We start from the raw sequence: 27,298 nt of genomic DNA, 5'->3' as shown, positions 1-27,298 counted from the left end.
TATTTTGTATTGGTTTTATTTAAATTTTACAGAAACCTGATCAGAGTTAAGTATGTAATTATAAGTCCAGTAACAATTTCTACAAAAATGCACATACAATGCTAGAACTCCTTAAAAGCAACTAATATCATGTTTGTGTTTTGCATAAAACATGCATTAATATGTTGGCCAAAATCAGTCTCTACAAGAAGAGACAGTCCAATACAGTCGATAAGAAAACTAGTTGTGAACAACAGGTAAAAAAAGAGGTTTCCAGTTAATGTGAAAGAAGGAATAGTACCTTTCATAAAACAAGCCCTTCAGCGCTGAGTTAACTGATCGGTACTATTGTGCTGCACGTAATGTAACACATCACCTCCAAGACTTGGTCCTGATTGGTCATAGGAAGTAAGGGACTTTCTGGTAGTTACATCAGATATTTGAGAAGATTAAAAGTTTTCCGGACATGATGGTATACTAATAGTGCAACCTTGCAAAAAGGGTTCGAAACATTCTCAGACTTGGAAGAGTTCCCCAGCTTGATAAACAACCTCAAAGACACCCCGAGCCTTTGAACGGAGCCCTCTGCACAAGGCCAGCTCAGGGCTCACCAGCATGTCCTGTGGCCGCAAGACCTTCCAGCTCCACATACCACCCTTCATGAGGATCTGTAATTAGGAGCCTGAGTGCCGAAGAACATGGTTGTACCATTTCTTTGAGGCTTTGACTTTTTATAAGGCCTAGTTAATCTCGTCCAGGGATTGGGCACTCGAATGAATACACAGATGCTGGACACATAAGGAGTATTAATATACATGGTGGCCCCACAGCCTGAAATGCTTTTATTAACATACATCAAGGTGTGTCTCTGACTGTCAGGAAAGACCTTGTTCCTCCAGAGGGAGAGAGAAGCTGAGGGTTCTCTATGTATCACAAGGCATTTCCTACATAGACTGAGGGATGTTAAAGATGTCTCATATCAACTGAAAGGACTTCCCCTCAAATGTGGGGCTCTGTACAACCTTCCATGAGGATCTTCAAAAAAAAGATCTCATAGTCGTTAGGGAAGTGGCGGTGGACATTAACATTATATACACAAAACTCATCATTCGTGCAGCCTCGGGCCTTGTTTGTAATCTCTTCCACAGTCTGTCTCTTCCAAAATAGGGCTCCCTGCCCTGCTTATTACAAGTAAGCTAAGTCAGGATCTGTTTTCTTTAGCAGATTCAAGGGGGAAAAATAATAATTTATTGGGGTTCTAATAACATTTTCATAACAGAATATCAAAATAGGTCCATTTTTGATATATGCTTATGAATATCCCTGATAATATCAAGAAATCCAGAGGACTTCATAAACTACCAAGATTTCACAGGGGTGAGACCCAGTCTGTTTTCTAGGCAGCAGAGAAGGGACTAGTATACTGGCAAATGTTCTCCAGGAAGCCCTGTGAGCGCTACAGTACTGAAATTCTAATTCTAGTGCCAGTAGATTCATGAACGAAAATTTCACTTGAATTGTATTAGTAAAATTCATAACAAAGGTTTGCTTCCTCAACCCTGTCATCTGTTAATCTCTCCGCCTCTGACAGACATCCAGACCAGAAAACCGTCAGTCCTGGCTACTCTGGAGGGTGGGCCTAGAGAAAACAAGCCCCAAGATCCTTTCTAAGCTATGACCAAACCTCAGAAAACAGGGATGTGAAAGAAGGAGCAGACCAGGCTTGAGGAAGCTTTGACCCAAGGCACCACGATCATAGGGGCGAGGGGACCTGTAGAGGTTCTAGGTGACAGGAAGAGAGCCTTCCATGATGCCTGTGGAGGAGGTTCTGGAAGGCAACAGCTCTGTGGCAAAACACACACATCTGGGAGTGAAATAACAGATCATTAAACAAGACACCAATTTGCTTTCTCAAAACAAAATCAAACTTTTAAAAACTATGCAAATAACCCTGGGTGCACTGGAATAGGAGTACACTGGAGAAGTCTGTGGAATGAGCTGCATTAGCTGAGTCACAGAGGATGCTGGCTGTGAAGTCAGCATCCACACTGTGGCTACTGCAGCTAAAGAGAATGAAGGGAGCGAGAGGCCTCTCCAAACAGAGAAGGACGGAAAGGGGGCCAAATGTGAACCACACCTGTTTTATTCCAAGAATGGGAAGCGCATTTTCATTGGCCTGAATGAGAAAGCTTCATACTCCACTCTAGCTGCAGTAATACTGCATCCCATCCACTCTTCTTCTCTTTTTTGACTGAAACTCTTCAAAGAACTGCTGAATGTCCTCTCTCTTAACAACCTGTTGATGAAAAGCAAAGATTATGAAAGAGAACTAAGTAACAGAATCGCAATACGAGGCCATAGCATTCACAAACAAGTCAAATGATACTGCTAAGAATTATGTTAATGTGCAGCTAATGATACCATCTCCATTTTCTTTTTTTTTTTTTGAGATGGAGTGTCGCCGCTCTGTCACCCAGGCTGGAGTGCAGTGGCATGATCTCGGCTCACTGCAACCTCCGCCTCCTGGACAAATAATAAGACAAAGGGAAAATACAAATAAAAAAGCAAACTGGTCTAGGTGCTGTGGTTCACGCCTGTAATCACAGCACTTTGGGAGGCTGAGGCGAGTGGATTGCTGGGGGCCAGGAGTTCACAAACCAGCCTGGACAGCATGGCGAAACACCATCTCTACTAAAAACACAAAAATTAACAGGGCATCGTGGTGGGGGCCTGTAATCCCTGCTACTCAGGAGGCTGAGGCAGGAGAATTGCTTGTACCCGGGAGGCGGAGGCCGCGGTGAGCTGAGATCGCGCCACTACACTCCAGCCTGGGCGACAGAGTTGAGACTCCATCTCAAACAAAACAAAACAAAAAGCCAACTGGACAACCTGGCAGTCCCTGCCCCCAACAGCGAGTCTGCGCCAATGGATCCAATCGAAAGCTGTCTAATGCCATCACAGAAACAGGTTTTTTTATTTATTTTTTGAGACAGGGTCTCCCTCTGCCACCCAGATTGGAGTGCAGTGGTGCAATCACAGTTCACTGCAGCCTCGACCTCCTTGACTCAAACGAACCTCCCACCTCAGCCTCCCAAGGAGCTGGGACTATAGGGTGCACGCCACGCCTGGCTAATTTTTTTTTTTTTTTTGAGACAGAGTCTCGCTCTGTCGCCCAGGCTGGAGTGCAGTGGCACGATCTTGGTTCACTGCAAGCTCTGCCTCCCGGGTTCACACCATTCTCCTGCCTCAGCCTCCCGAGTAGCTGGGACTACAGGTGCCCGCCACCAAGCCCGGCTAATTTTTTTTTTTTGTATTTTTAGTAGAGACGGGGTTTCACCATGTTAGCCAGGATGGTCTCGATCTCCTGACTTCATGATCTGCCCGCCTCGGCCTCCCAAAGTGCTGGGATTACAGGCATGAGCCACCGCGCCCAGCCTACGCCTGGCTAATTTTTAAATTTTGTGTAGATACGAGGTCTCACTATATTATCCACGCTGGTCTCAAACTTCTGAGCTCAAGTGATCCTCCCGCTTCCTCCCAGAATGCTGGGATTACAGGTGTGAGCCATGACACCCAGCATGTTTATTTTTTAATAAGGTAACACATGCTTATTGTTAGGAAAGAAGGACAGTGAGACAGGGAGAGTGAAGGAAAGACAAAGAAAAATAGAGCACGTGAATGAATTTGGCAAAAAGGGAAAGAGATAAAGAGAAAGTAAGAAAGGGGTATAAAGTGAAAACTTCCCTCTCATTCCCTAGTAAGTGCGGCTAACATACTCAAAATAGCAACTTGGAATAATGCTAACTTGGAATAATTTTCTCAGACCAGTAGCTAATACACCAGTTTCATAAGCACCAACAGTAATACTGCTGCTCAACCAGTGAGGAATCCAAACCCCTAACAGATTCAGGATGCAGAGGCTGAACACATCCTGAAATGACTGCAGCTCAAAATTCTAATGTACTTGGCTAAATGGCACGGGAATTTACACTTAACAAAATGCTAATAAATAGGATACTTGCAAGCTGCAAAATGAAGGATCTGTCCCTACCCTGGATTACAAACATTAGCCACAGAAAGCCCATAAGTAAAAGGAAATATCTCTAGCAAGGATACTGTAGGAGGAGACCTAACAACACACAAATGAGACTGTGCAGCTTTTGGTTTCTGGATATCCTCAAATGGTCACAGCTAACGTGCAGAGTAGAAATGCTAGGGAATAAATACTTGGGTTTAATAACAAATCAGTTTTTTAATTTATTTCAGAAAATTTGTAGTTTCTAAGTTTATTAATTATTATTGCTTTTTAGAGACAGGGTCTTGCTCTGTCACCCAGGCTGGAGTACAGAGGTGTGATTACAGCTCATTGGAGCCTCAAATTCCTGGGCTCAAGCGATCCTCCGATCTCAGCCTCCCAAGTAGCTGGGACCACAGGCACATGTCACCATGCCTGCCTAATTTTTTTTTTTTTTTTTTTGTAGAGGCGGGGTCTCATCATCTTGCCCAGGCTAGTCTTGAACTCCTGGGCTCAAGCAATCCTCTCACCTTAGCCTCCCAAAGTGCTGGGATTCCAGGCATGAGACACTGAGCCCAATCTAAGTGGGTTTTTTTTTGTTTTTTGTTTTTGTTTTGTTAGACACAAACATTAAACAGAAGGCAGTCCATCATCTAAGAACAGCTAGAACTTATTAACATTATCCCTATGGACAAATACAACCAAAGCAGATAAGCTTTATGGCAACCTGAGGTTTTGTTTCTTTTTCTGTGAAGATCTGGTTAGTAATGTCATGGAACAAACAACAAAAATACCACATTTTTCTGACCTTCTAAATTATCTGGTCAGATAAAAAATTCTCTCCTAAAGACTGCTAAAGAGTGGCACTAGTGATAACAAGGACCCAGATGTTGAAGATACCTGTGAAGACTTTGAGTAAAAGTCTCCAATGTGCATGAAAAAGAACATGCCTAACTTTTTTCTTTTATGTAATTTTAAGTATATGTTTGTGATAAAATTAATAAAGAAAACCGACCACAAAAGAGTGGAGGTGCAACAGCACCAGCATCAGGAGGGCATGCCTGCAGACTATTTGAAACACCTCGAATGTCCATTGACAGTTCAGAGGTTACTACACTGAGGCAGAGTGCCCCATTACACCCATGAACATTCTTAGTTCTAGCACCAAAGAAGCTTGAGTCTGTATTAACCAGAGGATAGTCTCTGCAACAGAAACAAGAATAACTACATTAAGTTTTAAGAACTGTAGGAAAGGCCGGGCACGGTGGCTCATGCCTGTAATCTCAGCACTTTGGGAGGCCAATGTGGGCGGATCATGAGGTCAGGAAATCGAGACCATCCTGGCTAACACGGTGAAACCCCATCTCTACTAAAAATACAAAAAATTAGCCAGGCGTGGTGGCGGGCGCCTGTAGTCCAGGTACTTGGGAAGCTGAGGCAGGAGAATGGCATGAACCTGGGAGGCGGAGGTTGCGGTGAGCCGAGATCACGCCACTGCCCTCCAACCTAGGCGACACAGCAAGAATCCGTCTCAAAAAAAAAAGATCTGTAAGGAAGTAGGAATTGTTCCCAGTGATAGTGAAGAAGTCTCTAAAAACTGAGAAAGCCATTTAGGAGAAGGCTCTTTTAACTTTACAATTCATTTTGCAGAAAGGCAGCAGGCAGCACTGTGACCCTGTCCAGAAATTCAGGCAGTTAAATGTTCTTCCCACATCTATGACAAAGAAAAAAACGATCTAGCCTTTTGCGGGTGGTGGCGAGCGTGGAGAGGACGCCATGAAGGCCTCGGGCACACTATGAGAGTACAAGGTGGTGGGTCGCTGCCTGCCCACCCCCAAATGCCACACACCGCCCCTCTACCGCATGCGAATCTTTGCGCCTAATCATGTCGTCGCCAAGTCACGCTTCTGGTACTTCGTATCTCAGTTAAAGAAGATGAAGATGTCTTCAGGGGAGATTGTCTACTGTGGGCAGGTGTTTGAGAAGTTCCCACTGCGGGTCAAGAACTTTGGCATCTGGCTGAGCTATGACTCCCGGAGCGGCACCCACAACATGTACCGGGAATACCGAGACCTGACCACCGGGGGCGCTGTTACCCAGTGCTACCGAGACGTCTATGGGCGCCCGGCACCGCGCCTGGGCCCACTCCATCAAGATCCTGAAGGTGGAGGAGATCGCAGCCAGCAAGTGCCGCCAGCCGGCCGGCCATCAAGCAGTTCCACGACTCCAAGATCAAGTTTCCCGCTGCCCCACCGGGTCCTGCCCGTCAGCACAAGCCACGCTTCACCACCAAGAGGCCCAACACCTTCTTCTAGGGGCAGGGCCCTCGCCCCGGTGTGCCCCAAATAAACTCAGGAATGCCCCCCACCCCAAAAAAGAAAAAAAAGGAAAAAACGACCTAAAGTAGGTAGACAGAGATGACATCATCTAAGAAAGCAGGGCTCAAGCCAGCCTCCGGAGTAGCTGGAACTACAGGTACAAGCCGCCAGCCCAGTTCTTTTTTTTTTTTTTTTTTTTTTGAGATAGAGTCTTGCTCTGTCACCCAGGCTGAAGTGCAATAGCACAATCTTGGCTCACTGCAACCTCCACCTACCGGGTTCAAGCGATTCTCCTGCCTCAGCCTCGGAGTAGCTGGGATTATAGGCACCCGCCCTCATACCCAGCTAATTTGTGTATTTTTGTAGAGACAAAGTTTCATCATGTTGACCAGGCTGGTCTTGAACTCCTGACCTCAGGTGATCCGCCCACCTCAGCCTCCTAAAGTGCTGGGATTAAAGCATGACCCACTGCACCCGGCCACCATGCCCAGTTTCTATTCTAAACTATGGAACTTAGAATTCCAGAAAATGGGTCTAGTGTTAATTTTTCCTGCCCAGTCATTTTCCCCTCCCACTCCCAAAGATCCATGCTTCAAGGTCAGGATCAGCAGAATCAGTACTGTGGATTCCTTCCAATGACCTTCTGCTAAGCTACGAGTACTCTCTCAGAGGTTGTGGGACTGCGCCCTCCCATCATTCCTCCTGGCTTAGCTGGGGTTAGTAAGGACTCCCAATGTAACTCTGATGTTTCACTAACTCCTATTCATTTCCCTTAGCCTGCCAATTTGCTCAAAACAGTCCCTGAATTCAACTCTCAAGTACCCACTTAAGTCGCAGTCATTTTTTTTTTTTTTTTGAGATAGGGTCTTGCTCTGTCACCCAGGCTAAAGTGCAGTGGCACAATCTCGGCTCACTACAACCTCTGCCTCCTGGGTTCAAGTGAGTCTCCTGCCTCAGCCTCCCTACTAGCTGGGACTACAGGCGCCCGTCACCACGCCCAGCTAATTTTTGTATTTTTAGTAGAGATGGGGTTTCACCATATTGGCCAGGCTGGTCTTGAACTCCTGACCTTGTGATCCACCCACCTCGGCCTCCCAAAGTACTGGGATTACAGGTGTGAGCCACCGCACCCCACCAGTTGCAGTCACTTTTAATCATCAAAGGAAATAAACCCTTCATTCAAAACTTACAGGGCTATGATTAGAATTCTTTAACTCAACATACCGTGCCTTCATCAGCAAATCTCTTGAGATAGTCTTTAAGTTCAGTCTTCAAATCATTGTATTCTAAATCAAAACCACAAAAGTATTTAAGTTTAGATAAACCATTTGCTTTCAAAAACAAAATATTCTTTGCCATTGACACCTGAGTCTGTTAATAATGTAGTCTAAATAAAAATTTTCTTAAGTGAAATCTGCATAGAAACTCGTTCCCAAATTATCTATACTTCCACCATGTTGATATGAGACCCTTTTTCATTAAAAAATAAAAAGCAAAATTTTTTAAAAAGCACAAAAAGCAGAGATATCCTAATCCCATAAAGATTAAGAATTTTTAAAAGGGCTTCCTATTTCTCTGGAATTCTGGTAGCTGAAATAACCTTGGACTTGTTGAATATTTAATTAATTTAATTTAATTTATTTTTTGAGATGGAGTCTCACTCTGTCACCCAGGCTGGAATGCAGTGGCACGATCTCAGCTCACTGCAACCTCCGCCTCCCGAGTAGCTGGGACTACAGGCACGCGCCACCATGCCTGGCTACTTTTTTGTATTTTTAGTAGAGACAGGTTTTCACCACATCAGCCAGGCTGGTCTTGAACTCCTGACCTCAGGTGATCCACCTGCCTTGGCCTTCCAAAGTGCTGGGATTACAGGTGTGAGCCATCGTGCCCAGCTCAAACAAACTGACTCACTTAACAGTTTATATTATGTACAAGGTACCTTGAGGGCTACAAATATCTTTTAGGTGCAGCATCTATCCTTGAAAAGTTTTTACTCTAATAAAGGCAAAAAGAAATTAATAGTTATAAATAAAATACAAGGCCAGGTGCAGTGGCTTGCACCTGTAATCCCAACGCTTTGGGAGGCCGAGGCAGGTGGATCACCTCAGCTCGGGAGTTCGAGACCAGCCTGGGTGACATGGTGAAACCCTGACTCTACTAAAAATACAAAAATTAGTGGGGACCGGGCATGGTGGCTCATGCCTGTAATCCCAGTACTTTGGGAGGCCAAGGCGGGTAGATCACCTGAGGTCAGAAGTTCGAAACCAGCTTGGCCAACATGGTGAAACCTTGTCTCTACCAAAAATACAAAGTAAATTAGCCAAGCATGGTGGCGGGTGCCTGTAATCCTAGCTACCTGGGAGGCTGAGGCAAGAGAATCACTTGAACCCGGGAGGCAGAGGTTGCAGTGAGCCGAGATCACGCCACAGCACTCCAGCCTGGGTGACAGAGTGAGACTCCATCTCAAAAAAAAAAAAAATTAGGGGGGCACAGTGGCATGCGTCTGTGGTCACAGCTACTTGAGAGGCTGAGGCAGGAGAATCACTTGAGCCTGGGCAGCAGAGGTTGCAGTGAGCCGAGAATGCACCATTGCACTCCAGCCTGGGCAACAGAGCAAGACCCTGTCTCAAAATAAATAAATAAATAATAAAAGACAGAAATGACTGATGCCATAAAAGGCACATAAAAGTGGTGGCATCCAAGTGGAAATGGCTGGGATAGAAATCACTGAAATAAGTTTGGCCTGCTGCAGCTGGGTGGTGGTGGGGGGATGTAAAAGCCTTCAATCAAGGGTTTGGGGGTATTTTCTCCTCTAGTGGTTTCCTGTGAACCACTGAAGCAACCTCAAGAACTGTCAAAATGGTGACATGCCTTGCTCAAAAACATGACACATAATGTCCAAAAAATTGTTTCGATGGATGGAAAATTTGCATTCATCCATCTACCCTTAATCAGAATAGCATATGTTGTGGTTTCTCAAGTATGTAATTATTCTAGCATGTAACTCTGATTCAATGGTAAAAGCAGCTGAATACCCACCAATATGAAAATCAAGCAATGGTTTACAATTCAAAATTTTAATTCTTTGTATTAAATTAAAAATATAGGTGTTTACTGCCCCCTTTATATTTTTTTACATAGTGAAGGAAACTATGAATTTTCACACACACACAGCATTTACCACAAATGAGTTCCACTTGCTGGACTCTATTCATGCTGCTAAGGGTATCCATTAGGGGATCGCTCCTGTCAGTGGCCTGGGCAATCTTGCCTTTGTTTTCATAAGCCAGAACTGTGTCGTATTCATCTGTCAGGAACAAGACATCTAGATCTCCATACATTTTCTTTAGGGAAAAAAAAAAAAAAAAAGAAAGAAAATTTCCCCATTAGAACTGTTTATCATTCTCAGAAAGTCAATTTCATGAGAATCACTAAAAATGTAATTTTTTTATATTAAGACCTAGAAAAACTGGAGCCTCTTAACACAGAATTGCTAGAAGGATTTATTCTTTTTGCCTAAATTTCTTTCAGAAATCTCCCAGTTTCCCAGATGTCATATGGTCTATGAGATCTTTATTTAAAAACCATTGATTTACTGTAACTTTCTTTTTTTTTTTTTTTGAGATGGAGTTTCACTCTTGTTGCCCAGGCTGGAGTGCAATGGCGCAATCTCGACTCATCGCAACCTCCGCCTTCCAGGTTCAAGTGATTCTCCTGCCTTGGCCTCCCAAGAAGCTGGGATTACAGGCATGTGCCAACACGCCCAGCTAATTTTGTATTTTTAGTACAGACAGGATTTCACCATGTTGGTCAGGCTGGTCTCGAACTCCTGACCTCAGGTGATTACCTAACTTGGCCTCCCAGAGTGCTGGGATTACAGGCGTGAGCCAAAGTGCCTGGCCAATTTACTGTAACTTTCAACCAGTGTTTCCAAGCAACTTTTTGATATAACAAAGATAAGTAAACTAAAATTAAAATAAATAAATTTAAAATACTGCATAATTATCCATTTCTTCCACAAACATTCCAACTCTAAGTACTATGTCATAAATTTGCTTAATGTAAAAATTTTGAGGGTCTCCTAAACATTAATTCCGTAAACATATTGTTCAGGTGTTCTTTTTATTTTCCTTTCTTCCTCTGGTAAAAAAAATTGAATTTTTTCCCCAGGTGTTCTTATTCTGGGGCATCAGTACACAAAACATGCTAACACTGAACTCAGTCAGATACTTTACCATACAGTCTTGGCAGGTACACAACTTGCTACGCCAGTTCAGGGGCCAATAGGTGGCAGTGTCTTTCTTTATAAACTGCTTAGCTTTAAGCTCCTGAAGTTTGCAGCCAGATTTTGATTCTGCGTTGAGGCTTTCATTCTTAAACACTGTCTGAAATAAAATTAAGTTTTGAAGCATGCTTTTTAAACTACCATAGTTTTCATAGTTTAGATTTTGTAAAGAGATTTCTTTAGGCAAAGGATAAAATTGAAATCCAAAGCCATAAGTTTACAGAATTAATTCCGCTTCCGTTTTCTTTCTTTTTTTTGAGACGGAATCTCGTTCTGTCGCCCAGGCTACAGTGCAGTGGCATGATCTCGGATCACTGTAACCTCCGCCTCCTGGGTTCAAGCAATTCTCCTGCCTCAGCCTCCTGAGTAGCTGGGATTACAGGCACGTGCCACCATGCCCGGCTAGTTTTTGTAATTTTAGTAAAGATGAGGTTTAACCATGTTGCCAAGGCTGGTCTCACACCCGTGACCTCAGGTGATCCGCCACCTCAGCCTCCCAAAGTGCTGAGATTACAGGCGTGAGCCACTGCGCCTGGCCCAGTCTTACTTCTTGACGGCTCGTACTTCACACATTACCTGGAGATCAGATTCAGAACTAGAGCCGGCACATGGTTCACTGTTCTGCTCTACTTTAACCTCCCGGACATCATCCTTTCCCTGTTCTGGAACATCCTCTTTGAGGGTACTATCTTGATGCTCTCCATTTTCAGGTTTGATAACTTCCTGATCACCTATTCCATCAATGTTCCGCACCAATCCATCGTCCTCAGTGGATATTTTGGTTACTGTGGGTTCAAAGAAAAAGAAAGAAAAACACATACACACATATCCACTGACCTAACAGACAATAAAATCCCAACAGACAATAAAATCACTTATTCTATTATTTATTTATTTTTTTTTACAGACAGAATCTTACTCTGTCGCCCACACTGGAGTGCAGTGGCATGGTCTTTGACTCACTGCAACGTCTGTCTCCCACGGTCAAGCAATTCTCATGCCTCAGCTACCCGAGTAGCTGCGACTACAGGTGCGTGCCACCATGACTGGCTAATTTTTTGTATTTTTAGTAGAGACAGGGTTTCGCCATGTTGGCCAGGCTGGTCTCGAACTCCTGATGTCAAGTGATCTGCCTGCCTCAGCCTCCCAAAGTGCTTTACAGGTGTGAGCCACCACATCAGGCATACAATAGCTTTTGCTATTTTTTTTTTTGTTTTTTTTTTTGAGATGGAGTTTTGCTCTTGTTGCCCAGGCTGGAGTGCAATGGCACGATCTTGGCTCACTGCAACCTCTACCTCCTGGGTTCAGGGGCAATTCTCCTGCCTCAGCCCCCTGAGTAGCTGAGATTACAGGCATGCACCACCATGCCTGGCTATTTTTTATTTTTAGTAGAGACGGGGTTTCTCCATGTTGGTCAGGCTGGTCTCGAACTCCTGACCTCAGGTGATCCACCTGCCTCAGCCTCCCAAAGTGCTGGGATTACAGGCGTGAGCCACCACATCTGACCTAAAATCACTTTTTCTGATTTTAAAATATTTCAGAATCTGGAAAAAGAGATTAGTCCACCATAGTCTCCGAAATACTGAGAAAGAAAATACCAACGCTTCTTTAGGTGATGTCTGCCTAACCCAAAGAATTCAAATAATTAAACAGTTTATTTGAAAATATCAATCACTGCTTAAGCACTTTACACATAAAGGAGAAAATATTGTACTGTACTTGTTAGAGACAGAATAATACAAGAAGCAGGAGGAAGAGATTGAATTGTAAACACAGACAGAAGGGTAATTTTTTAAAAACAGCTTTTCTTTATGGGAGGAAGAAATAAAAAAATGATGGGTATAGTGGCAGATATACTCTGAGACAGAGAAGAGAAACGATAGGGGAGCTCACATTGGATGCCAGCATTTCAATGTAATAGGAGATGAAGCCATCTGCTGATGGAAGAGGAAATGGAGAGGCAGGAGATCAATTTAAAAAACCCAATTAACCTGGGTATGGTGGCTCACACCTGTAATCACAGCACTCTGGGAGGCCAAGGCAGGTGGATCACCTGAGGTCAGGAGTTCGAGACCAGCCTGGCCAACATGGTGAAACCCCTTCTCTACTAAAAATAGAAGAATTAGCTAGGCATGCTGGCGCATGCCTGTAATCCTAGCTACTTGGGAGGCTGAGGCAGGAGAATTGCCTGAACCCAGGAGGCATACATAGGTTACAGTGAGCAGAGATTGTGCCACTGCACTCCAGCCTGGGCAACAGAGCAAGATTCCATCTTAAAAAAAAAAAAAAAAACCCAACGAATGAGAACTACACACAGATAGGTTCAGCATCTGTGGACAGTGAGAGACCACTGGAAAGGGTATGAACAGAAAGGGAGCAGCACTTAAGAACTCTGAGGCAAACTGGCCGGGTGTGGTGGCTCATGCCTGTAATCCCAGCACTTTGGGAGACCGAGGCAGGCGGATCACTTGACATCAGGAGTTTGCGACCAGCCTGGCCAACATGTTAAAGCCTTGTCTCTACTAAAAATATAAAAATTTGCCAGGTGTGGTGGCATGTGCCTGTAGTCCCAGCTACTCTGGAAGCCGCGTCACAAGAATCGCTTGAACCCAGGAGGCGAGGTTGAGGTGAGCCGAGATAGCACCGCTGTACTCCAGCCTGGATAACACAGTGAGACTCTGTCTCAAAAAAAAAAAAAAAAAAAAGACAGAAAAACAAAAGAACTCTAAGGCAAATCTAAAGTGTAGGATGAGATCGGAGGTATGGCTATGCTGCTCGTGGTTTGTATGGTGAATTGGTCTCCAAAGATAAGAAGGGCAAGAAATTATGAAGCCTAAGCAGCAGATACTACGAGTAACTGCCACCTTAAAAATAAATTAAGAAACACATAAAGCATTACCAATAAGATAGTTAATGCCTCAGGACCATTCATTAATTAGTTGTTTTGATTTAATTTCTTAGTGTATAATAAAAGCACCAGATAGGCTGGGCATGGTGGCTCATGCCTGTAATCCCAGCACTCTGGGAAGCCAAGATGAGTGGATCACTTGAGCGCAGGAGTTCAAGACCAGCCTGGGCAACATGGCGACACATTGTCTCTACAGAAAATACAAAATTAGCAGGGCGTGGTAGTGTGTGCCTGTAGTCCACTTTTATAAGGGCACTAATCCCATTCATGAGGGCTCTGACTTATAAAAGAGGCCCAAGCGAGCTTGTTTGTTCCTTTTAACAGGTACGGACACGTAGAAGGATCCGTCTATGAGGAATGGGCCCTCAAGCAAACACTGACTCTGCGGGCACCTGAATTTTGGACTTCCCAGTCTCCAGAACTGTGAGAAATATCTGTCTATTGTTTATAAATTAACCAGCCTAAGGTGTTTTGTTCTAGCACCCCAGACAGACTAAGACACCACCTCCTCCCCAACCGATACCATGTGTTATAATTAACAACTTATTTCAGTTCTATTTATCTTTCAAAATCCCATTCAAAAACTGCCTCCTCCATTTTCTCTAACTCTGGTCTCATCAGTACTCTGCATCATATCATTTAAGTATAAATTTGTTTTTGGTAGTATCCCAACAAATCTATCCACCTTGTGGAGAAAGAAAACACACTATTTTATTTTATTTTATTTTTTTGAGGATGGAGTCTTGTTCTGTTACCCAGGCTGGAGTGCAGTGGCGTGATCTCAGCTCATTGCAACCTCTGCCTCCTGGGTTCGAGCGATTCTCCTGCCTCAGCCTCTGGAGTAGCTGGGATTATAGGCAAGTGCCGTGACGCCTGGCTAATTTTTGTATTTTTAGTAGAGATGCGGTTTCGCCATGTTGGCCAGGCTGGTCTCAAACTCCTGACCTCAGGTGATCCACCTGTCTTGGCCTCCCAAAGTGCTGAGATTACAGGCGTGAGCCACCATGCCTGGCCAGAACATATACTATTTTATAACCACAGAGCCCAGTTAAAAATAGTTGCTAAAAATTCTGAATTGAACATACAAATTTCACAAGCACAAGTTTGTGGCACACCAACTTCACAAAGATACCTACCTGCCAATTGTGCAGCATAAGCCCACAAAAAAGAACAACGTTTCATGCAGGCCTGGCACACCATCTCCTGAAAATCCCCACTCTCTGGGGGAATGGCACCAAGATGCTGTGAATATAGAACACCAAAAATTTTCTTGTGATTGCCAAATTGTCCAAAATGCCCATTACTTTATAAATACTGTAATAATACACTGATCATATCATTAGAATTTATTTTTAGAAGACTAATTATAATGTAAAAATATAACCTTTATCTTTTTGTGATGACAACGGTTTCAAAAGATGGAACATTTTCCTTACCCTTCCATGGAACCAGTCTTCACAGACTACGCACTGGATCATCTCATCTGGAATCTAACAGAGAAAAGCAGTTTGTTAAGGATTACACTGAATTCGGGAACATGGAAATAACCTGGCACACAGTAAAATAAGGTACTAAATATTTGTTCTACATGAACTGGTGTTCCAAAGGCTTACATTGAGATAAGCACTTTACAAACAATCTCAAGGCTCTTTCACATGAGTTACTTAATATCTGATTCTCACAAAACTGTGTAGACAAGGAGGGCATTCCCATTTTATACAAAACTCAGGCCCAGGCAAGTAATGTGAATGGACCAATGCAGACAGTGACAACTGGGACTTTTTACCACACCATTCTTTAATACAATACTCAGTTGTATTACTGTATAAGGATGTTCACTCCAGCCTTCTTTATAATATTGAAAAATTAGACAATGCCTTTCTGCTGCGGAAGAACCATCCTGCCAAGTACACTGAAAAGTAAATGTTATGAAAAACCTCTTGAGAGATAACTCCTCTAATTTGAATAAATTAAATAATTAAATGCTGGCCCTAGGAAAATAATATACTGAAGGACATAGACTATTTTGGGGATGATTTTCTTTTATTCCCAGGCTCTCATAACTGTTAATTAATATCCCAATGTTGTTCTGTCCTTTTCCTATTGTAGGCTTCTTAAAGGGAAAAAAAAAAGCACATATTGTGGAACAGGAGGAGCTGTAACACTTTACCACATGCCTTAAAATATCCAGTTTTGGCTGGGCGTGGTGGCTCACGCCTATAATCCCAGCACTTTGGAAGGCCAAGGTGGGCGGATCGCCTGAGGTCAGAAGTTTGAGACCAGCCTGGCCAACATGGTGAAATCCTGTCTCTACTAAAAATACACAAATTAGCCGGGCATGGTGGCGAGTGCCTGTAATCCCAGCTACTCAGGAGGCTGAGGCAGGAGAATCGCTTGAACCCGGGAGGCAGAGGTTGCAGTGAGCTAAGATTGCACTACTGTACTCCAGCCTGGGTGACAGAGCGAGACTCCGTCTTAAAAAAAAGAAAAAAAAATCCAGTTTTAAGGTTTTATTTTTGTTAACTCAAAGAGACTTTCAATCTGTCCCTCTATATAATTTGGTTCAATAATTATAGTTCCAACACAATTAGAAAGCAAGGAAGAAGGCAGAAGACTTAATATCTCTAAAGACAAAAAGTACTCTTTCAAATTGGTAAATACCCAGACAAAACCCAAACCAATCAAAACATGGGCTGAGGATATGAAAGGACAATTCAGAGAGAAGGTTATTATGGATGTCCAATGAACTTATGAAAAGATGCATAACCTCACTTATCAACAGGGAAAGAAAAAAAAATTTAAGATACTATTCTTCGGCTGGGCGCGGTGGCTCACACCTGTAATCCCAGCACTTTGGGAGGCTGAGGTGGGTGGATCATGAAGTCAGGAGATCGAGACTATCCTGGCTAACACGGTGAAACCCCGTCTCTACTAAAATTACAAAAAATTAGCTGGGTGTGGTGGCGGGCGCCTGTAGTCCCAGCTACTCGGGAGGCTGAGGCAGGAGAATGGCACGAACCCGGGAGGCGGAACTTGCAATCAGCCGAGATCGTGCCACCGCATTCCAGCCTGGGCGACAGAGCAAGACTCCGTCTCAAAAAAAAAAAAAAACAAAAAAAAGATACTATTCTTCATTTATCAGAATGGCAAAATTTTCAAGAACTGGTAATATGCAGGGTTGACAAAAGTGTTGGGGGAAAAACACTATCATATACTGTTGCTGGTACAACTTTTTTGGCAGATATGATCACAATTTTATTATTTATTATGATTATTATTTTTTGAGACAGGGTCTCGCTCTGTCACCCAGGCTGGAGTGCAGTGCCGCAATCCCGGCTTACTGCAACCTCTGCCGCAAGGGTTCAAGTGATTCTTGTGTCTCAGCCTCCCGCGTAGCCAGGACTACAGGCATAAGCCACAGTGCCCAGCCAATCACAATTTTAAATGTCACAAATACACTTCGATCCGCCAATTCTACCGATCCATTCTACATAAATACTTGGAGTATACTCAGTTGTATTACTGTATAAGGATGTTAACTCTAGCTTTCTTTATAATATTGAAAAATTACACAATGCCATTCTGCTGTAGAAGAACAATTAGGGTGACCAACTTATGGCATATAAAATTATAGGATACTCTGCAGCAGTTAGAACGGGGTAAGTGTGTTTTGTTGACATGAAAGAATGTCTATGATATACTGGTAAGTCAGAAAAGCCAGCTACAGAAGTGAGTGTACAGAATTTTCACTTCTGTTAATAGAAAGGAAACTGCACACTGAAACACACATTCACTCAAACACTTCTATGTGCACAGAAAAAGGCCTAAAAATATACACACCAAAAGTGTTAACAGTGGTTATGCCTGGGAGGTAAGAGGTGCAGAAGTGAGGAAGAACTCGTTTTGAATTTTGCATATACTGCTCATTGACGTTTTTAAGAGGATGCTGTTTGTATACCCCATTTTCTTCCGTAAAGAGACAAAAGAAGTTGAAGGTCATTTCTTAGAAAGTGTTTGGGGGCTGGGGGAGGCAGTCAGGGAAGGAGAGGAAGGGAAGAAGCTCTGGCTTTGGGAAAGTCCTCTCCAATATTTCATTCTTATGATGTAAAAATGAAAAGAATGGTTGAGATGTGTACCAATTATAGATCCAACCCAGATTCATAAGAAAAGATAAATCTAGAGCCCTTTCACCATCCCACACTGCCTCTTGAAGAGCCAGAGGCTCGGATATGACAAGACGTTGAGAAATCAAGGCTAGAGGGGACACACTCCCAGGTTTAACTTCCAATTCTCTTACCTCATCTTCAGGATCAGGATAAGGTCTCTTGCAAATGCAGTACAATCCAAAAAAGTTGTCATTGTACTTATTGCCAGAATTTACCTTTGCTTTGTCCTGAAATATAATATTGATTTCAATAATAATATGGTCTAATTTTAACTATAATTTCACACATTATAAAATTTATTTATTCGATACATTTCCACATTATTTCCCCCAAGAGGCTGATTTTTAATTTTCAAAGTAGGAAAAAAAAAAACACTACTACTAAAGGGATACTTTTTTCAGGATACAGGGAAAAAATAAAATTTTTTTGTGGTAATTAGGAGAAATTAAATACACCTATTCGATAAAATGGAGATAAAATTTAATCATAAATATTAATTATCAACCTATGTGGACTGATATGGGCCTGGAATTTCAAGGTAGTTCTTTTTTCTTTTTGATAGAGATGGGGTCTCACTATGATGCCCAGGCTGGTCTGGGTTCAAGCCATTCTCCCACCTAGGCCTCCCAAAGTGTTGGGATTACAGGTGTGAGCCACCACGCCTGGCCTTATTTATTGATTTTTCCTTTTTTTTTTTTTCTTTTGAGATGGAGTCTCACTCTGTCACCCAGGCTGGAGTGCGGTGGCACAATCTCGGGTAACTGCAACCTCCGCCTCCTGGGTTCAAGCGATTCTCCTGCCTCAGCATCCCAAGTAGCTGGGATTACAGGCACGCACCACCATGCCCAGATAATTTTTTGTATTTTTAGTAGAGGAGGGGTTTCACCATGATGGCCAAGCTGGTTTTGAACTCCTGACCTCAAGTGATCCGCCCGCCTTGGCCTCCCAAAGTGCTAGGATTACAGGTGTGAGCCACTGTGCCCAGCCTATTTATTGTTTTTGTTTGTTTGTTTTGAGATGGAGTCTTGCTCTGTTGTCAGCTGGAGTGCAGTGGTGCAATCTCGGCTCACTGCAACCTCTGCCTCCTGGGTTCAAGCAATTCTCCTGCCTCAGCCTCCCAAGTAGCTGACCGAGTAGATGACTGGGTGCCACCATGCCCAGCTAATTTTTGTATTTTTAGTAGAGACAGGGTTTCACCATGTTGGCCAGGATGGTCTCGATCTCTTGACCCTATTTATTGTTTTTAAGTCATATCCGCTGCTTTAAAAGCCTCACAGAATAAGTACAACCAATATAATTAAACCTGAATTACTTTCAAGTACATCTCTCCCCCAAACCTTTCATATTAATTACCATCTATCTTGTAGGCTCTCAACAGTTTATATAGCTTTTCTAACTAAGTAAAAAATGAAATGGCCATCTGCAAAGAATAAGCATAAGAACTTCTTTTATTGGAAAATACAGGTATTTGTTTTTTACCCACTCTGGCAAATATTAACCTCAGCTGCTCTAACTGCATTTATAGTTACAATGCTTACTTACAGGAAGTAATTTGCATTCCAAATTTTTAAACTTGCTGTTTCCACAATCACAACGAAAATTTCTGAAAAAAGGAGGAAATAAAAATTTTATTTTTCTTTTTACAAAATCTAATTTAAAATTTCTTCAAGCATTCAAGCACATAATAAGACTTCACAATTCTAGAAATTAATATGTACAAAAGCAAATATTTTATCACATACAAACACACAAATAAAATGATGGCAGAGAAAGATAAGTGGTTTGAGTTTGTACCATATTATGTTTTTAAAGGCTCTAGAAACAACTCTCTCCAATTATATAAAATAATTACATTAAATTTCATTAGTGCTGGGTGCGGTGGCTCACACCTGTAATCCCAGCACTTTGGGAGGCCGAGGCGGGTGGATCACGAGGTCAGGATATTGAGACCATCCTGGCTAACACGGTGAAACCCCGTCTCTACTAAAAATACAAAAAATTAGCCAGGCGTGGTGGTGGGCGCCTTTAATCCCAGCTATTCGGGAGGCTGAGGCAGGAGAATGGCGTGAACCCGGGAGGTGGAGCTTGCAGTGAGCCTAGATCGCACCACTGCCTCCAGCCTGGGTGACAGAGCAAGACTCCGTCTCAAAAATAAATACATAAATAAATAAATAAATAAATAAATAAATTTCATTAGTGTACAACTGCTTTGCATGAAAAAACAAGATTAGGAAAAAGTGTAGATGGGAAAGAATCTATACTTCAAAAGCATTTAGTAACAATCTCTGACTATGTTTACCTTTTTGTGTATAGCTCAAATAGTTTGTGACTTCCATGACATTCATAACTGCAAGCTAAACAAATTCCTGCTGGTTCTTCTCCCTCTGGGGTGCAGGTACTACAGGCATATAGTGCTTGTCTCTTTACTGAGCCCTGAAAGCCCCCAAAATGGAAAAGAGAATTAATGTAGTAGCATGGTTTACCTAATACCCACACTAGGAATTGAAAAATAATTAAAATCAGATTATCTGTGGTCAAGATCTTCTTGTAAAAACCATTAAAAGTTTACACAACAGAGCATCAACCAAAACACAGTTGCGTTGCATGTTTCATTTTTATACTAGTGCTTTTTTTCATGCAAGCACTTTTTTCTTTCTTCCTAATTTATTTAGTTTTTGCAGAGATGAGGTCTTGCTATGTTGCCCAGGCTGGTCTCAAACTCCTGGGCTCAAGCAATTCTCTGCCTTGGCCCTCCAAAGTGCTGGGACTACAAGCATTACCCACGACACACGCCAGCACTTCTTTCTTTAAGTGATAGGAAGTCTGAATTTGTCAATCAGCTGTGAATAAATGGATCTGTTTAATCATTTTAATATGTGAAAACACAGGAGCATATGTATAGGTTTATGTAAGTAACATCACACTTTCATCCTGGAAAACGTTTGTAAATCCACCAAAGAAAGAATCAACACATGCAAAGAATCCCTTTGATTTTTAGGAGATGCATGCTGAAGTATTTAGAGGTATGGTGTCATCATGTCTGCAACTTATTTTTAAGTAGTTCAAAATTTTAAAACAGCAAATTTTAAGTAGAAAAGGAGATAAATGTGACAAAATGTTAAAAAGTGAATATGTAGGCTAGGCATGGTGGCTGACGCCTGTAATCCCAGCACTTTGGGAGGCCGAGGTGGGCAGATCACCTGAGGTCAGGAGTTCAAGACCAACCTGGTCAACGTGGTGAAAACTTCATCTCTAGAACACCCCATCTACTAAAAATACAAAAATTAGCTGGGCGTGATGGCGGGCGCCTGTTATCCCAGCTACTCGGGAGGCTGAGACAGGAGAATCACTTGAACCCAGGAGGTGGAGGTTGCAGTGAGCGGAAATCATGACATTGCACTCCAGCCTGGGTGGCAAGAGTGAAATTCCATCTCAAAAAAAAAAAACAAAAAACAGTGACTATGTATAATAGGTATAGTTACCTTCCTCTAGGAAGGAGGAAGATAGATAGATAAGGAGGCTTCTGGGATGCCATAAGGTTCTATTTCTTTTTCTTTTTTTTAAAGTTCTATTCCAATAAGCCTTTTGCACTCCTGATGTTCTATTTGTCGATCTGGGTTGTGGGAACACGCACACTTTCCTTTCAAGCTGTGTACATGATTTGTGCAAATTTCCGTAATTTTTTTTTACCACAATTAAAAGAAAATATTAAGGAATCCATTTTATAAAGGTAACTACACTTCAAAAATAGTTTACATATAGACATAACTTTTTTTCTTTTTTTTTTTTTTTTTTAAGGAAAGCAGGGGAAAAATTGTTTTAGTGGTGACCAAAGGTTTTAAAATACCTGGGGCTATGTCTGGATACCAGGTTTATTCAACAATCTAGCACTCTGCAGTGTAAACTAACCTTGGTCAACAACGAGAACTGGCATTATGATCTCAGTTCATACCACATAATGAATGCAAGTCTCTCCCCTCATCTCCCCAGTGTTCCAATCCACCCCTCTTCCTAGGTAACCCTTCTTCCTACCAGTTCTCATCCTTTGTCGGTCTTCTTCCTATCCATCCTTTTCCATTTTTGTACCTCGAAGTATAGGGTGAGTCACTAAACACCACATCACACCCCCTCAAACACTTGCTCACTCACAACGTCTTCCAAATGGCAAATAGATCCTTTTCTCCTCTCTCCCCTCCCTTGCCAGAGCCACTTGCTGTTCTGTTTCCGGTCTATTTCCAGGGGAGGGGGGCAGACTGCAGATAGACATGGGTACTTGCTTCATTTTGCCAAAAAAAGAAAGAAAGAAAAAGTACTAGCTAGCACTTGTCCAACTAAATTGCAGAGGAACTAGCTGTCAAGGAGCTCACCGCAAATCCCTATGGATTTGAAAATCTCTTTAACCTGACTCTCCCATTCGGTCCCTAATAAATAAATAAATAAATAAATAATCTTAGGATGGGAAAAGCAGGGACAAAGATGTCTGGATCTGAGAGGTCGCGGGGTGGTTTCGTGAAAAGCAGTGGTGCACCAAGAAGAGGCTGGAGAGGACGGACAGAGCAGCTGCTCCAGGGCCCTTCCTGGCGGGCCGGACAGAGTTGGAGAGAGGGGAGAGGGGGTCCCCTGCTGGACACAGGCTGAAGGGGGCCCAGGAGGTTGGGGATAAAAGGGAAGGGTAGGCTTGGGGTGAGGAAGCGGCAGACTAACGGCGGCCTCGGACCACCACTCGGGAGACGTCTGCGGCGGGCGGGAATAGGGACAGCCGGGCCGGGAACGGGAGGTTCGGCGGGAGCCGGGGGAGACGAGGCCCGGGCCGCGCGCCCACCTGCGAGTAGGAGCACTTCTCGGAGTCACTGCCGCCCAGGACAGCGCACGCCTCATTCTCCAGCTCCTCGTCCTCCTCAAGGACGTCGACCAACGATACCACGGGCTCCAGCTCCGACTGCCGCCCAGCGGCGCCCTCGGCTCCGGCCATCCTCAACTGTCAGCCGAACAGCGGCTCGGCCCCGGCGGAGGCGGGAAAAGCGGCCGCGAGGGGCGTAGCCGGAGGAGGCGGGGCCCGAGTGCCACGAACCAATGACAAGAAAAAAAGCGAAGGAAGGGGGAGGAGCGACTTCCGACAAACGGATGTCACTCCTCTCCCTTCTCCCGCCTGCGCCGGCCGCGGGTTGACTTCCGCCTCCGGGTGGCGCTTCTCTGTGTCGTGTTCTGGAAGCTTAGCGGTCACCATGGAGCTGCTGGGAGAGTACGTCGGGCAGGAAGGGAAGCCGCAGAAGCTGCGGGTGTCCTGTGAGGCGCCTGGTGACGGCGACCCTTTCCAGGGCCTGTTGTCTGGAGTGGCCCAGATGAAGGACCTGGTAACGGAATTATTCGACCCCCTGGTACAGGGGGAAGTGCAGCACCGGGTGGCGGCGGCTCCAGATGAGGCCTTGGACGGTGAGCTCTGAGACGGTGCTGCAGAGACCGGAGGACGGGGCGGGCGCCCAGGGGAAATTGGCTTGGGGAGCCCGTGTAGAGTGGCAGACTTGGACAAAGTGAGCGTCGAGGAAAGAAGAATTGCATCTAAAAATTTTTGGCGGGCTAGGCGAAGTGGGGCTCATGCCTGTAATCCCAGCACTTTGGGAGGGCGAGGCAGGAGGATCACTTGAGGTCAGGAGTTCCAGAACAGCCAGGGCAACATATCGAGACTCCGTTTCTATTATTATTTTTTAAATAGTTAAAAAAATAAAAATTGTTGGCATTTATCACCATATTTATTTGGGCTGCTTCTACTCAAGCGTTTCCACAACTCATCACTATTTCATTTATTTCTCACAAAAAAACGTGTCGAATGCCTACTATTATGTGCCAAACCCTGAGCTGAGCCCTGGAGGAAGAATGAGGTGAATGCGACTCAGTTCCTGCCCTTGTGAAACACAAGGGGACTAGACAGGCAGACACTCTTATTAAAAGTGAAAGTGGGCTGGGCTGGTGGTTCACGCCTGTAATCCCTGCACTTTGGGCGACCGAGGCGGGTGGATCACGAGGTCAGGAGTTCGAGACCAGCCTGGCCAATATGGTGAAACCCTGTCTCTACTAAAAATACAAAAATTAGCTGGGCGTGGTGGCATGCCCCTGTAGTCCTAGCTACTCAGGAGGCTGAGGCAGAAGAATCGCTTGAACCCTGGAGGCAGAGGGTGCAGTGAGCCGAGATCGTGCCACTGCACTCTAGCGTGGGCGACAGCGAGACCCCGTCTCCAAAAAAAAAAAAAAAAGTGAAAGTGTTTCAATGGTCCTCTGTAACTGTTGCAAACCCAGAGACCCTAGGAAGGCTTCAGAAAGGATAAGACTTTTGAGCTGGGTGTTGAATAAAAAGGAGTTTTATCAGGTGTGAAACTACAGACATACTTGGAAGAGTACAATCTATCGCAGAGTAGGAACAGGTTCCAAAGACTGGGACAGACTTCATTTTATCACGCATTAACTCCCAGAGACTCCCTTGCCTTTCCAGTTTTGTAGGTGCAGTTTGAAAGTAGAAACATGAAGTTTAACTGCATTATTTTAAAAAAATTGCCTCGAATGCAAATAGGCAGGTACTTTTTTTTTTTTTTTTGAGATGGAGTCTCGCTCTGTCGCCCAGGCTGGAGTGCAGTGGCACAACCTTGGCTCACTGCAACCTCTGCCTCCCGGGTTCTAGCAATTCTTCTGTTTCAGCCTCCCGAGTAGCTGGGAGTACAGGCGCCCGCCACCACTCCTAGCTAATTTTGTATTTTTAGTAGAGACAGGGTTTCACTGTGTTGGCCAAGCTGGTCCCGAACTCCTGACCTCGTGATCCACCCGCCTCGGCCTCCCAAAGTGCTGGGATTGCAAGTGTGAGCTACCACACCTGGCCAGGCAGGTACATTTTAACCGTCCTGAGCTGAAAAACCCAAGAACTAGATATTAGAGTCAGGATTTACAATTCTGTAAGAAGAGCTTAAACTGTACTTTCCTTCCATCTTGGGAAATACATCTTGATAATATGGATGTTGGCTATAATCAAAAAGAACAATAACAAGTGTTGGCTGGAATGTGAAGAAATTGGAGACCTTGTACATTGTTGGTGGAAATGTTAAACAGTGTAACCACTGGGAAAAAGAGTTTGGTAGCTCCTCAAAAAGTTGACAAGAAGTTACCATATGACCCAGCAGTTCACTGGTAGTCCTCCCAAGAGAACTGGAAACGTATGTTTGCACAAAAGCTTACGCATGAATGTTGATAACAGCAGCATTTATAGTAGCTAAAACGTGGAAACAACAATTGTCTGGGCTTGGTGTCGCACCTTTAGGAGGTGGGAGGATCACGTGATCCCAAGAGTTTGAAGCTGCAGTGGGCTGATTGCTCCACTGCATCCCAGCCTGGAGGACAGAGTGAGGCCTCATCTCTTCATCTCTAAAAATGATAATTTTAAAAAATAGAAATAATGCAAATATCCATCAACTGATGAGTGCATTAACAAAATGTGGTATATCCATACAATGGAATATTATTAGCAATAAAAAGTAATGAAGTATTAATATGTGCTACAACATGAATGAACCTTGAAAACATTATGCTAAGTGAGAGCCAAACACAAAAGGGTACATGTTACATGATTTTGTTTATATGAATGTACAGAATAGGCAAATCCATAGAGATAGAGTAGATTAGTGAGCTGGGTGCAGTGGTGGGCACCTGTAGTCCCAGCTACTCTAGAGGCTGAGACAGGAGGATCACTTGAACCTGGGAGTTTGAGTCTAGCCTGGGCAACATAGCAAGACCTTATCTCTAATAAGGGGGAAAAAAAGTAGATTAGTGGTTGCCAAAGGCTGAGGGGAATGGAAAGTGACTGCTAATGGGCATACCCTTTCTCTTTGGAGTGATGAAAGTGTTCTAGAATTAGATAGTGGTGATGGTTGCACAAGCTAGTGAATATACTAAAAACCACTAGGCTGTACACTTTAAAAGAGTGGATTTTGGCTGGCTGCGGTGGTTCACGCCTGTAATCCCTGCACTTTGGGAGACCGAGGCGGGCGGATCACGAGGTCAGGAGATCGAGACCATCTTGGCCAACATGGTGAAACCCGTCTCTACTAAAATACAAAAAATTAGCCGGGCGTGGCAGTGAGTGCCTGTAATCCCAGCTACTTGGGAGGCTGAGACAGGGGAATCGCTTGAACCCCGGAGGCAGAGGTTGCAGTAAGCTGAGATCGCGCCACTGCTCTCCAGCCTGGCGACAGAGCAAGATTCCATCTCAAAAAAAAAAAAAGAGTGGATTTTATGATGAATGAACTAGTATTTCCAAAGAGGAAAGTGATAGAAAATAAAGATTTTAAACACTGAAATTCTTGAAATCATTTTAATCTAAAATGTGCATGGTTTTATTAATCCCTAAAGTGAAATGGTCTCGTTATCAACCACTTTAGCTATATATATTTCTTTCAACCAAAGAACGTATTGTCATACAACAAATATTTATTTTAAAAGGTGATGATGAAGATGATACAGAAGATGAAAATAACATTGATAACAGAACTAACTTCGATGGACCATCTGCAAAACGGCCAAAACCACCGTCTTAACAATAGCCTTCATGACATTTAAAAGATGGCTGTTGTATCCTTATTGTCACACTAGGACACTTAAGGAAGACTGATGCTCTAATTTGGAAAAGCATTTGTGTTGTTCTCCTGGGACAATTTTATCAAAGAGAAAACTGATTTTTCTGTTTCTAGCAAAGATAGTAAAGGCTTAGAAATAAAATCTGTTTTCTTGAGAAATAAATTTCAGACCATGGAAGGAAAATAGAACACAATCCTCTAAGTTGGCAACTGAATTTTTATCATTGTTTTCTATTTTTAAAATAACCATTGATTTGTGTGATGTCTACATCTTTTAACTTCTGCTTCTGTTATAAAGAGTACATGTCACGATTCATAGGCAGTAACATTTCAGAAAACTGACATGAACAAGTGGTGAAAATTGGGCATTAAATGTAAAAATAACAGTTCTTCATAAATAGAAGGAAAATGAGGAAATAGAAATACTGAAGAGAAAGGAGAGTCCTTGAAAGAGACCCAAGGAAACCCTGAATTCATACCCATGCCAAATATGCAGATATCCTGAGATGATGCCACTTGAATGTGCATTAATCTGATTTATCATGTACCTTAAGAGAGCCAGATGGGGTAGGGTGTGTTTTTGTGCTGTGATATGGTATGTATACAGGTACAAGTATAAGGCCTTAAGTAAACAATCTGTGTTGATTACAGTTTGGATATTTCCTCTCCTCCTGTAGCCGTACTTTGATTTTGCTTTAAAAAGATTATTGAATCCTTTTAAAAATATATATTCCTAAAATATGTATGTGTGTGTGTTTCTTTTCTGCTTGTCAGTGGGACTAAGGCATTTTGATTTATATGCATCCTTCCTGATTTAGGTAGCTTCAATGCAAAGAAATCAAGTAGCATGTACCTAGTAAAATACAAATAGTCATGGAATTTTAGAGTTGGAAGTAACTTTACAAATTATGTGATTTATTTCAGAGATAAATCTAAGGATAAGTATTTGCCCTTAGATTACAGAGCTAACCATTGACAAACTGGGTTACATAAATAGCCTTTATAGATT

The 27,298-nt window shown here is 43.2% G+C and overlaps 2 protein-coding genes and 1 pseudogene across 5 annotated transcripts; 2 read left to right on the top strand and 1 right to left on the bottom strand.

Moving 5' to 3' along the window:
• Window positions 1–22,889, bottom strand: UBR7 (ubiquitin protein ligase E3 component n-recognin 7). Of its 4 annotated transcripts, XM_024231161.3 has the most exons (11): window positions 22,497–22,889; window positions 19,974–20,107; window positions 19,217–19,277; window positions 17,806–17,901; window positions 14,945–14,998; window positions 14,645–14,750; window positions 11,177–11,385; window positions 10,551–10,700; window positions 9,497–9,659; window positions 7,537–7,598; window positions 1–2,275 (listed from the first exon to the last, which is right to left on the bottom strand). In XM_024231161.3, exons 1-11 carry the CDS (start codon window positions 22,644–22,646, stop codon window positions 2,183–2,185), a joined length of 1,278 nt encoding a protein of 425 aa, XP_024086929.2. In that variant the 5' UTR covers window positions 22,647–22,889; the 3' UTR covers window positions 1–2,182.
• LOC100449206 (large ribosomal subunit protein eL20-like) lies at window positions 5,771–6,349 on the top strand (annotated as a pseudogene).
• Window positions 22,747–27,030, top strand: GON7 (GON7 subunit of KEOPS complex). Its single transcript, XM_002825049.5, has 2 exons — window positions 22,747–23,107; window positions 26,156–27,030. The coding sequence occupies exons 1-2, from the start codon at window positions 22,900–22,902 to the stop codon at window positions 26,248–26,250; spliced, it is 303 nt and encodes a 100-aa protein (XP_002825095.1). The 5' UTR covers window positions 22,747–22,899; the 3' UTR covers window positions 26,251–27,030.
• The last annotated feature ends 268 nt before the right edge of the window (window positions 27,031–27,298 follow it).

The sequence above is a fragment of the Pongo abelii genome, chromosome 15 (assembly GCF_028885655.2).
Source record: "Pongo abelii isolate AG06213 chromosome 15, NHGRI_mPonAbe1-v2.0_pri, whole genome shotgun sequence".
Lineage (NCBI taxonomy): Eukaryota > Metazoa > Chordata > Mammalia > Primates > Hominidae > Pongo > Pongo abelii.
The sequence above is the reverse complement of the archived record's forward strand: the minus strand, read 5'-3'. Positions and strand labels throughout refer to the sequence as shown.